This window comes from Dipodomys merriami, unplaced genomic scaffold (genome assembly GCF_024711535.1).
Source record: "Dipodomys merriami isolate MVZ:Mamm:240054 unplaced genomic scaffold, mDipMer1.0.p SCAF_68, whole genome shotgun sequence".
Lineage (NCBI taxonomy): Eukaryota > Metazoa > Chordata > Mammalia > Rodentia > Heteromyidae > Dipodomys > Dipodomys merriami.
In genome coordinates, this window is record NW_027206268.1 from 4,102,875 (window position 1) to 4,115,069 (window position 12,195).

A 12,195-nucleotide genomic window follows, 5' to 3' on the forward strand; every position below is an offset into this window, starting at 1 on the left:
CTGGTCCTAAAATACAGCAGGATATGTTACATTATACGGGGCTCTGTTCATTCACACAGTGAAGAGGAGAGGAACACCAAAGGAGCTATGCCTTTGTGCCTCTGATCATATGAAATATTGTTAAAATGAATTCCAGATAATAGAAGGAAGAGTTTTATTTTATTTTTTTTCTTTTTCACTTGTTTGTGTATCTATCTATGCAGGGAGTCACAGAAACAGAGGGACAAGGTGAACAAATGCAGCAGCAGTAGGCAATAGACACTTTGTTGAAAATGAACTATACTTTTTTTTTTGTTAGTCGTTGGGATTGAACTCTGGGCCTGAGCTCTGTCCCTCAGCTCTTCAGCTCAAACCGAGTGCTCTGCTGCTGGAGCCACAGCCCCACTTCTGGTTTTCTGATGGTTAACTGGAGATAAGAGTCTCACAGAGTTTCTTGCCCAGGTTGGCTTTGAACCGTGATCCTCAGATCTCAGCCTCCTGAGTAGCTAGGATGACAGGTGTGAGCCACTGGCTCTTGGCTGATCTATACATCTTATAGGTGGAGACAGGAGGGAAAACTGGGAGAAATACAGAGAGGGAAGGGGTGACATTGCCCAGAAAGAAATGTACTCATTACCTGATTTATGTATCTGTAATCTCTCTGTGCATCACTTTTATATTAACAATAAAAAAATTGAAAAAAAATAATTTCATGTAAGTTAAGTGGAACAAATGTTTTGAATGATAAGATTCAGTCAAAAGATTTCTTTTGATTTTTTAAAAAATTTTCTTATTTTTTGCCAGTTCTGGGCTTGAACTCAAGGCCTTGGCACTGTCTTTGAGCTCCTTTTGTTCAAGGCTAGCGCTCTTCCATTTGAGCCACAGCGCCACTTCTGGCTTTTTCTGTTTATGTGGTACTAAGGAATCAAATCCAGGGCTTCATGCATGCTAGGCAAACACTCTACCACTGAGCCACCTTCACAGCTCCTTGGAAGATTTTTTAATTCATTTTCTTCACAAGAAATAAAGTCCCTTAACATGATACAATCATGTTTTGCAAATAGAAAATGAAGAAGCAGCTGGGTGCTGGTGGCTCACGCCTGTCATCCTAGCTACTCAGGAGGCTGAGATCCGAGGATCAGGGTTCAAAAAGCCAGCCAGAGCAGGAAAGTCCATGAGACTCTGTAGCTCCAACGAAACACTCAGAAAACCGGAAGTGGAGACGTTGCTTAAGTGTCAGAGCACTAGCCTTGAGCTGAAGAGCTGAGGGACAGCGTCCAGGCCCAGAGGTCAAGACCCACAACTGAAAGAAAAAAAAAAAAAAAAAGAAGCAAGACCTGTTGAAACAGGCAGGTTTGCAGTAAATATACGACGGGTTTTCAGAATTTTTTTTTCCCTTGTCATTTGAGGAAGGGAAATTATAACATTGTATTTCATTATTTTTTTTTGCAGTTTAACAAAGCAGTTTATGAATACAGTGCATCTTGATCCATGTTACTCCTTAAGTTGCAATTTTAAAGACTACTTAACTTCCTTAAACAACATTTCAGAAGTCACATGTTGAACTTCCATTTGCCTTCATGTGTCTGTTGGTGCCTCAGAGTTATTTTGTTTTTCCCCCCTTTTTAGATCTGTTATTTTACTTTTTCCTCAAAAATTTATGTAGGTTTTTGGAAAGTGATAGTGATCACTTCTGTAGTGCATTTGTTCCTAGGGGATACCATTTTGAGAGGTTCTGTCACTTATGCTATGGTGTTCTAGAAGTTATGAAAAAAAAAAACTTCTATATCAAACCCAACAGGTATTCCTCATGTCCACCATAAGCTTATGGAAATTTCCTTAATTTCTGAGAAAATTTAGGGACGATGATTTTTGCTTTGGAAGGCTAAAAGTTGTTTGACAACAACAACAATAACAAAAACAACAAAAAGGAATAGTTGCCTGGGCTAGTGGTGCCCACCTGTAATCTCAGCCTCCAGGGATTGAAACAGGAGGATTAGAAGTTCAAAGACAGCCTGAGCTTCTTAAGCAGATGCCTTGTAACCCATCCCTTCTTCCAGAACAAAGACAAACGCCCCAGAGCAAAGTGAAATTTCCTTAATTTTTCTGGAGGTTGAGCTGCGATTATTGAAAACAGCAGCAAAAATGATCATAAAGTTGATGACTCAGTATTGATATTTGACCAGTATTGTGTGTAAGAATTTGTTAATCCTCTCAGTTAGTTTGGTTGAAAAAAAAAAACACCCTGGTGTATATTGAATATTCGAATTAAACAGATATGTTGAAGTTTGTAACAGAGATCTTTGATGATTAGTTATGTAATTTCTGATAGTACTGAGGTTAAACTCAGAGCCTGGTGCTTGTTAAGCAGGTACTCTAAGTCTAGAGCTACATTCCTCTTTACAAACCTTTGCTTTTTTTGGTCCATTAATTCAGAGCCTCAGGCTTGCTAGGCAGGTAGGTGCTTTACCACTTGAGTGTTACCCGAAGACTAATTTTATTTTATTTTTAGTGTTTTTCATGAAAGGCCTTGCATTGTTGCCTAAGCCTAGCCTCAGACCTTGATCCTCCTATATAGGTAGCCTCCACCAGGGATGGGCCCAGGCACACTCTGTGCTGATGTATTGGGAGTGGTGAAAAATTGTTAACCTTTTTTCTTGGGATGACCTTGAACCTCAGACGGCCCCATCTCGACCTCCTCAGAAGCTGGGGTCCATAGGACTGGCTATCCAGGATATTTTATCACTGTCTTCCCCTTCTCCACCTTTTTTCTTTGGCATTCTGGAGCCCCTAGTAATGGCAACCACAAATCCTTCAATGTCTCTGAAACCTCTGTTTTTCTCCTTTCATGGATGTGTGTCTAAGTCACTGTCTTCAGTTTAATAGGATCTTAAACTGGAGCTTGGTGGCTTGTCCATACTTCTAGTACTGCTTGTCTCTACCTGTGATTATTTCTTGGTGCAGACATCTTCTTCCTCATTTCCAACTTTGGGTTTTTTTTTTGGGTCTGGTCGTGGGGCCTGAACTCTGGGCCTGGGCGCTGTCCCTCAGCTCTTCAGCTCAAGGCTAGCGCTCTACCACTTGAGCCACAGCGCCACTTCCGTCTTTTTTCTTTTTTGCTTATGTGGTGCTGAGGAATCGAACCCAGGGCCTCATGCATGCAAGGCAAGCACTCTACCACTGAGCCACCTTCACAGCCCCAACGTTGGGGTTTTTAACCCTGCTTTCCTTGAATGCTTTCTGCTCTTGTCCTGTCTCTTTCATATCAGTTTTGATCTAATTCCTGAAAATATGTTCAGGTGACTTTTTTTTGTTGTTGGTCGTGGGGCTTGAACCCTGGGCCTGGGCTCTGTCTCTCAGCAGTTCAGCTCAAGGTGAGCGTTCTACCACTTGAGCCACTGTGCCATTTCCAGTTTTCTGAGTGGTTTATTAGAGATAAGAATCTTATGGACTTTCCTGCCTGGGCTGGCTTTGAACCTTGATCGATCCTCAGATCTCAGCCTCCTGAGTATCTAGGATGACAGGTGTGAGCCACGGGCGCTCAGCTTCAAGTGACTTTTTTTTTTTTGGGAGGGGGGGTCCGGTTGTGGGGCCTGAACTCTGGGCCTGGGTGCTGTCCCTCAGCTCTTCAGCTCAAGGCTAGCGCTCTACCACTTGAGCCACAGTGCCACTTCCAGCTTATTTCTTTTTGCTTATGTGGTGCTGAGGAATTGAACCCAGGGCCTCAGACATGCAAGGCAAGCGCTCTACCACTGAGCCACCTTCCCAGCTCCCTCATGTGACTTTTTAATACTATCTTATTCCACTTCCATGCAATCTCAAGCCTGTCACTTCTTAGTGTTTCTGTTTGTGTTTGTTACATATCCAAAACTGAAGTCATTTTATTTTTATTTTACTTTTTGTGCCAGTACCAGAGCTTGAACTCAGGTACTTTCTCTCTTGCTTCATTTTTTTGTTCTTGGCTGGCATTCTACCACTTGTGTCACACCTCCAGTCCTGCATTTTGATACCGTGGAGATGGGAGTCTGAAAGGCTTTTCTTCCTAGTTTTATTTTATTTTTTTTCCCCAGTCATGGGGCTTGAACTCTGGGTCTGGGCGCTGTCCCTCAGTTCTTCAGCTTAAGACAAAGCACTCTACCACTTGAACCACAGCATCACTTCCAGTTTCGGGGTGGATCATAAGAGTCTCACAGACTTTTCTGCTTGGGCTGTCTTTGAACCAAGATCCTCAGATCTCAGCCTCCTGACTAGCCAGGATGACAGGCGTGAGCCACCAGTGCCTAATCTTTTTTTAATCTCTTAAGTGTTATTTTCTCTCTCTCTCTTTCTCTTTGTGGTTCTAAAGGGTCAAGTTATCCTCTGACTTAACCTGACTATCTCTCATGTTTTCTTCAAGCAACCCTGTTTTCTAGACAAGTGTATGTAGGTGCTCACTTGTAATCCTAGCATTTCAGAAGTGAGGAGGAAAGGCAGCAGACAGTTTCTGGCTGTACAATGAGACCTTGTCTGAAATGAAAATTTTATTTTATTTATTTATTTATTTTTGTCAGCGGTGGGGCTTGAACTCTGGGCCTGGGCGCTGTCCCTCAGCTCTTCAGCTCAAGGCGAGCGCTCTACCACTTGAGCTACAGCACCACTTCCAGCTTTCTGGTGGTTTTTATTGGAGACAGGAGTCTCACAGTCTCTCCTGCCCGGGCTGGCTTTGAACCACGATCCTCAGATCTCAGCCTCCTGAGTAGCTAGGATTACAGGCGTGAGCCACCAGCGCCCGGCTGAAATGAACAATTTTAATAGAATAGAAAGAGAATACTAGAAAGCATCAGTAAGGAATTACTCCTTGTAAGTCCGTAATCTCAAAATTACACATAAAATTTTGAGATGAGTGTGATGACATAATTATGAGATGTACTTATAACCTGTGAAGATAATGGAAGGAGACTAGTGGCTCAAGTGGTAGAGTGCCAGTCTTGAGCTTTAAAAAAGGTAGGTGAAAAAACTTGGGTTCAAGACCCAGTATTGGCACAAACACACAAAAAGATATTCTTCAGCAAGAAGCAAACTGAGACTAGACTGAGAATGTCAAAACAAAACTAAAGAGTTGGTAAAGTATGATGTATGGTGGTAAAGCTCAATAGTTACCAATGAGTTGAAATAAAATGACTTCTTGAGTTAAGCTTTACAAATAATTTTATTTCCTTTACAGAATGACACCAGCCAGTATGGGACTAAATTAGCATTTTTCAACAGTACGAACTTAGTTTACATGATTAAAAAAAACCCTCAGGATACAAATATTTTTCCATCCATTTATTGGGTAAAACCATCAGAAGAACAGATTTAAAAAGAAATATATATATATATATATATGTGTGCGCATGCATAGATATACACATATATATCTCTCAGTACGCTGATAAAATTTAGCAAAAATATTCATTTATAATGAGAACAAGACTGGATAAGAGCGTCTCCAGAAGGTTAGGCTATTTACTATTTAGAAACACTATATAGTCATGTACAATAACCACCAACAAGACATGGCTAAACATCTTGATAATGAGAAAACATACATGAAAACCTAGCAATTTCTTGATTGGAAAACCAATGGGGGAGGAGGCCACAGTGATCATGTTGGTGCAGATGTAGTGTCTCACCAGAGAAGTGGTTGATGCCAATGGAAAGGCCTCGAAGACAAATCTGTGAGAGTCCAGAAATATCTGGGTGTCCTTATAATCTTAGCTCCCCGGGAGTCTGGAGATCTGAGGGGTGGAGGTTCAAAGAAGTGAAGCTGTAATGGCTCAGGTGGTAAAAAACAAACAAAATGAAGAGACAGCTCCCAGGCCCTGAATTCAAGCCCCAATACCGGCACAAAAGAATAATAAAATAAAAGGACAGAATGATCTAGAAATCTGCCTTTTCTCCTTGGCATCTCGCTTCTGGGCCAAGCCATAGTCTGTACCACCCTTCTTCAGGTGGGATGGTGGGTCAGGGTGGGTGATGCTGGGAACCACCCCAGGACAGGGGGTGGGGGGTGGAGGTGAAGGTGGGGGATCCCCCCCCTTCTCCCTCTCCCCGCCCCCCCACCTCCACCCCAGGCTCCTTCACTCCTGGAACAGGCGTCTGCGGGCCTTGCGCGCGGGGCGCTCGGGGAGACTGGGTCGGCGGGTCGGATTCGAACTCGGGCTGGGAGACGCAGGCAGCGGCTGCAGCGGCGAGCCGGGGGCCGACCTGGGAAGGTGGAAGAAGACGGACTGGGCGCCGCGGCTGTCTGGATCCGGGCTGGGCGCCGTCGATGAACCCTCGGGGGGCGGGCTGGGGTCTCCAGGCCCGGGGCTGGGGCGGCTGGGCTCCGGGAGGTGGGGCGGGGCGGCGTCCTGGGCCTCCTCCTCCTTCTCCTCCTCCTCCTCGGCGGCGTAGGCCTCTTCTCCGCCCGCCACCTCGGGGACCGGGCCGCAGCCCCGCGGGGCCGCCCCGTCCTCGGCGCGCGCGTCCGGCGGGGCGCGGTCGTCGCGGGCTGAGACCCCGGGCTGCCCCGGGCGCTGGCCGATGAGGCCCAGGAGGTCCCGGGGGATGAGGATCAGCCTGCGGCCTTGGAGGTCCACGGTGAGCACCGAGGCCGGCGCGGGCTCCAGCACCACCAGCTCGACGCGGCCGCCCACGGGCACCTGCAGGCCGCAGCCGGCCGCCAGGACCACCAGGGACGTCAGGCCGGCCTGGGCGTCGGCGTGGGCCGGGGTCTCCTTGGAGGGGTCTTCCTGGCTGGGTCGGTCCCGTCGGGGGCGCTTGGCAGGCCGCGGTCCCCACCCGGGCGCGGGGCGGGCGCCCATGGTGTCGAAGGCGATGCCCGGGTGTGTGCGTGTGTGTGTCGCGGGGGAGACACGAGTGCCGTAGCGGAACCCACCCAAGGTCGTAAAGTGTCACGCTCGGCCACGCCCCCTCGAGGCTCCGCCCAATGGCGGAGGTCGGGGGTGGTGGTGGTGGGAGGGTGGTATGCCCGTCGCTGCGTTGTGATTGGTGGATTTCTGTATGCGTGGGGGCGGGACGGCGCAGGGAAGGGGAGGGAAGGGAGGGGAGAGGACCAACTTTTACGGCCTGTGAAGGCGGATCGACTTGGGGAGGGGGGTTGGGATCCCTGTCGCAGGGCCCCGGGTTCGAATGGAAGGAGCTCTCACTGGGAGTCTCCCACCACCCCCCGCCCCAGCGGTCTCCGGGGCGGGACTCCCGAGTGGAGACCGTCCTGACTCAGCCGCCCGGAACCGCAGCGCTGGGAACAGGGGAGTTAGGGGAAGAAGATTCCAGGTGACCCAGCAAGGCCAGCCAGCGTACTTCATAGAAACAGACGTGTATACCAATACCCATGTATGCATAGACAAACATACATATATACCTACTATATACAAACACACATGAATGCATAGACAGACACCTACACATACTACATACAAACACACATGTATCCATAGACAAACATATTCACATACTATATACAAATACACATATATACATAGACATCTACACATACTATATGCAAACACACATGTATACATAGACATCTACATATACTATAGACAAATACACATGTATACAGACATACACCTACACATACTACACACAAATACACATGTATCCATAGACAAACACACATATATACCTACTATATACAAACACACATGTATCCATAGACATCTACATATACTATATACAAATACACATGCATACATATACACCTACACATACTACACACAAATACACGTATACATAGACATCTACACATACTATATACAAACACACATGTATACATAGACATACATCTACCTATACTATATACAAATACACATTATATATAGACAAACATACATATATACTATATACAAATACACATGTAACCATAGACATACATAAACCTACTATATACAAATACATATGTATCCATAGACAAACATATCCATAGACAAACATTCATATATACCTACTATGTAAAATATACATGTATACACAAACACATATATACCTACTATATACAAATACACATGTATACATAGACAAACATATATACATACTATATACAAATATACATATAGACATAGACATAGGCACATATATATGTAATTGGAAGATACAAATTTCTTTCCCCAGCTCCTGGAAAAATACTTTAAATATACGAAAGCAGAGCAGGAGTTCTGGTAGCCTACCTCCTGTCATTCTATCTATGACTCAAGCTGAGATCTGTGCATCTAGGATGGAAGCAAGCTCGGGTAGAAATGTCTGATTGGTTCTTTTTTTTTTTTTGGTCCGGTTGTGGGGCCTGAACTCTGGGCCTGGGTGCTGTCCCTCAGCTCTTCAGCTCAAGGCTAGCGCTCTACCACTTGAGCCACAGCGCCACTTCCGGCTTTTTTTCTTTTTGCTTATGTGGTGCTGAGGAATCGAACCCAGGGCCTCATGCATGCAAGGCAAGCACTCTACCACTGAGCCACCTTCCCAGCCCCTTGATCGGTTCTTATTGCCAATAAAAAAACCAGAACTGGAGATTTTCAGCTCGAGTTGGTAGTAGCACTTCCATCTAGTAAACAATCTGAGCCAAGAGTCTGATTCGCTCATTTTGAAGTCCCTGACTTGGAAATTAAAAAAAGAAAGAAAAAAAAAAAGGAAAAAAGAGAAAAAGGTTATTGTTTCTTTCTGAGTTTAAAAACCTGTAATAAAATTGTTTAAAAATAAAAACAATAGAGGCTGGGAAAGTGGCTCAGTGGTAGAGTGCTTGCCTTGCATGCATGAGGCCCTGGGTTTGATTCCTCAGCAACACATAAGCAGAAAAAGCCAGACTTGGGCGCTGTGATTCAAGTGGTAGAGTGCTCGCCTTGAGCTGAAGAGCTCAGCACCCAGGCCCAGCGTTCAGGCCTATGACTGACAAAAAATAAAAATAAAAAATAAAGAAGAAAGGAAAAATTATTTGTATTTATATAGGTATTTACCTTTCTATTACTTTATACTTGCTGGTATAAGGGCTTGAGTCTGCTGCACTCTTTCCTTTCTTATTCATGATGGGTGCTCTATCACTTGAAGCATGGGCCCCTAGTTCTCTACTGAGGAACTGCATTATTTATTTTTGTGCTGGTACTGAAGCTTGAACTATGGGTCTAGGCATTGTCCTTTAGGTTTTTCACTTAAGGCTGGCACTCTATCACTTGAGCCACAGTTCCACTTCCAGCTTTTTGGTAGTTTGTTAGAGATGGAGTCTCATGGACTTTCCTGCCTGGGTTGGCTTTGAACTGAGATCCTCAGATCTCAGCTTCTTGAGTAGCTAGAATTACAGGCATGAGACACCGTGCTCAGTTACTTTTCTTCTTTACTAGCAGGATGGGAATGATACAAAAGCTTTTGAAGTGTGTAAGAAAACCTCTGTAGATAATACCCTCTATGATAAGAATCTTTTCATTGTATGAACCCACCATTTAGCTTCAAAGGATATTGGGAAAGTTTAGGTAATTTCCAATTTAGAGAAGCAGACATTTTTTCCTGGAAGAGAAGACATGGATTCTATAAAAGTTGGCAATGGCTACCATCTTGGTGGCTTTGGAATAAGAATTAGACAGTTTGTACAGCTTAGAAAACCAAAGAGAGTAGTTGGGAAGGTGGCTTAGTGGTAGAGTGCTTGCCTTGCATGCATGAAGCCCTGGCTTTGATTCCTCAACACCATGTTAACCGAAAAAGCCCGAAATGGCACTGTGGTTCAAATGGTAGAGAACTAGCCTTGAGCAAAAGAAGCTCAGGAACAGTGCTCAGTCCCTTAGTTTAAACCTCAGGACTGGCAATAATAATAATAATAATATAAAATAAAGAAAACCAAAGAAGATACTTCTTGGATCAATTAAACTCTCAGGAGAACTTCATCTGATCTTTTTGATAACCCACAGCAAAGCTTGTCCACATAAATGCTGGTTTGGTTAAGAACTTGATTCCATAAAATGAAACTGATACTACAACTTGGGTTTTGAACTTTGAATAAATAGACAATGGATTCAACTCAAGAAAATAGGAAAGGGAGTTGCCTGATTTCATATAAATGACCACAGAGATTTCTTACCTGCAACAATAAATTTCATAAATAGTAACGTAGCAATGGCTACGTGTGAAAGTATATTGGCTTTTTCTTTTAGAATTTCAAACTCAGCTGAAATATCATCAGTTTTGCAGATACGATGGAAAAAATCTGCTGATATACAAAAACTAATATTTATCATGCAAATCCTGTAGGGAAGAATCTTTAAAATGTGTAGCATAGGCTGAATGAGGATGCATGTCTGTGATTTCAGTATTTGGGAGGCTCTGAAGCAGAATTCCAAGTTAGATGCCAGTCTAGGCTACATAGCAAGATTTTGTTGAAAGAAAGAAAAAAAGGAAGGAAGAAAAGAAGGAAGGAAGAAGGAAAGAAGGAAGGGAAGGAAAAGAGAAGAAAACGCTTGAGTTTAAAACTTTTTTGGGGGGGGTCCGGTCATGGGGCCTGAACTCTGGGCCTGGGCGCTGTCCCTCAGTTCTTCAGCTCAAGGCTAGCGCTCTACCACTTGAGCCACAGCGCCACTTCCGGCTTTTCTTTTCTTTTTTTTTGCTTATGTGGTGCTGAGGAATCGAACCCAGGGCCTCAGGCATGCGAGGCAAGCGCTCTACCACTGAGCCACCTTCCCAGCCCCTTGAGTTTAAATTTAAAACTATACTATGGGAACAGAACAGAGAGAAATGAATAGAAAATGAGCCCAGGCGTTGGTAAAAATGTTTTGGTAAATTTAAATAATAACTATTAATATTGAACAGAAAACCAGCATATAAAATGTCAGCTTTATTAAGAGTACTTTATTTCATCATAAAAACGTAAGACAAACATGGCAAAATAATGGACAACTTAATATTAGGAGCAACCACATGAACAAAGACAAGCTCCTCTCAAACAATAAAGAAAAAAAACAACTTAGAAAATAATGTGCTTTAGCAGAAACACAGGATACTTAGTTGTTATAAGCTCTGTCAGTGCAGATTGCCACATGAATTAACTTGAGAAGACAGACACCACAAAAATAAACATCCACACATCCCAAAAAATTCTCAAAAGCTTAACATGTAAGCCTTTCATATTTAAAACTGTGGGGGCTGGGAAGGTGGCTCAGTGGTAGAGTGCTTGTCTCACATGCATGAGGCCCTGGGTTTGATTCCTCAGCGCCGCATAAGCAGAAAAAGCTGGAAGTGGCGCTGTGGCTCAAATGGTAGAGTGCTTGCCTTGAGCTGAAGAGTTGAGGGAGGGTGCCCAGAGTTCAGGCCTCAAGACCGACAAAAACAAAACAAAACAAAAAACCTCCCAAACCCCAAACAAAAAAAAACAAGAACAAAAAAAAAAAAAACCCCAAAACTAAAATTGCCCCAATCATTTTCTTTCAACTCTTCTCTCAAGTTTTCGTAAGGGCATCCAATACTTAAAACTGGTCTCATCTGTTCTCTTGCTATGTTCCTATGTGTGGCTTAGGATTCCATGCCATTGTATATATACACACAATTAATTAAATTCAACCATTATATTCAATGTGCAAAATAATTGGATAACTTTTGTAGTCATCCAAAAACAAAACAGAAGGGCTGGGAAGGTGGCTCAGTGGTACAGCGCTTGCCTTGCATGCCTGAGGCCCTGAGTTTGATTCCTCAGCACATAAGCAAAAAGAAAAAAGCCGGAAGTGGAGCTGTGGCTCAAGTGGCAGGGCGCTAGCCTTGAGCTGAAGAGCTGAGGGACAGCGCCCAGGCCCAGAGTTCAGGCCCCACAACCAGACCCCCCCTAAAAAAACCCCCAAAACAAAACAGAAATCGAATGTTTGTTTCCCCCCTCACTATCAAAAAGAGGAAAAACTATTTTCTTAGCTAAATTTTAGAAGCATCAACAAAACATATAATATAGGACTGTCTGGTCAGCCACACTGTTCAACATGAACTTAAATATTCAATACAAAAGGAGTAAATGACAAAGTAAACTACAAAGATGTTTCTCAAACAAAGACAAAATTCTCATTACTTAGATATGATTATCCTTACTAACCAACCAAGAAATACATAGATATGTATTAAAGAGGTTAAGTAATTTTGTTGGAGATCAGAACAACATAAAAAATTATTTCTATACACTAGTAGCTAGGTACAAAGAAGACTCAGGATATTATAACTATACAAATATCAAATCTCAGA

General features: G+C 43.7%; 1 protein-coding gene across 1 annotated transcript; it reads right to left on the reverse strand.

Annotated features, from left to right (window-relative positions):
* Positions 1-5,393: 5,393 nt before the first annotated feature.
* Positions 5,394-6,808, reverse strand: LOC138815921 (proline-rich protein 23B-like). Its single transcript, XM_070005300.1, has one exon. It carries the CDS (start codon positions 6,804-6,806, stop codon positions 6,081-6,083), a length of 726 nt encoding a protein of 241 aa, XP_069861401.1. The 5' UTR covers positions 6,807-6,808; the 3' UTR covers positions 5,394-6,080.
* Positions 6,809-12,195: the final 5,387 nt, after the last annotated feature.

Coding starts and splice junctions, on each gene's coding strand:
- LOC138815921 (XM_070005300.1), bottom strand. CDS start 6,806: ATGGGCGCCCGCCCCGCGCCCGGGTGGGGACCGCGGCCTGCCAAGCGC.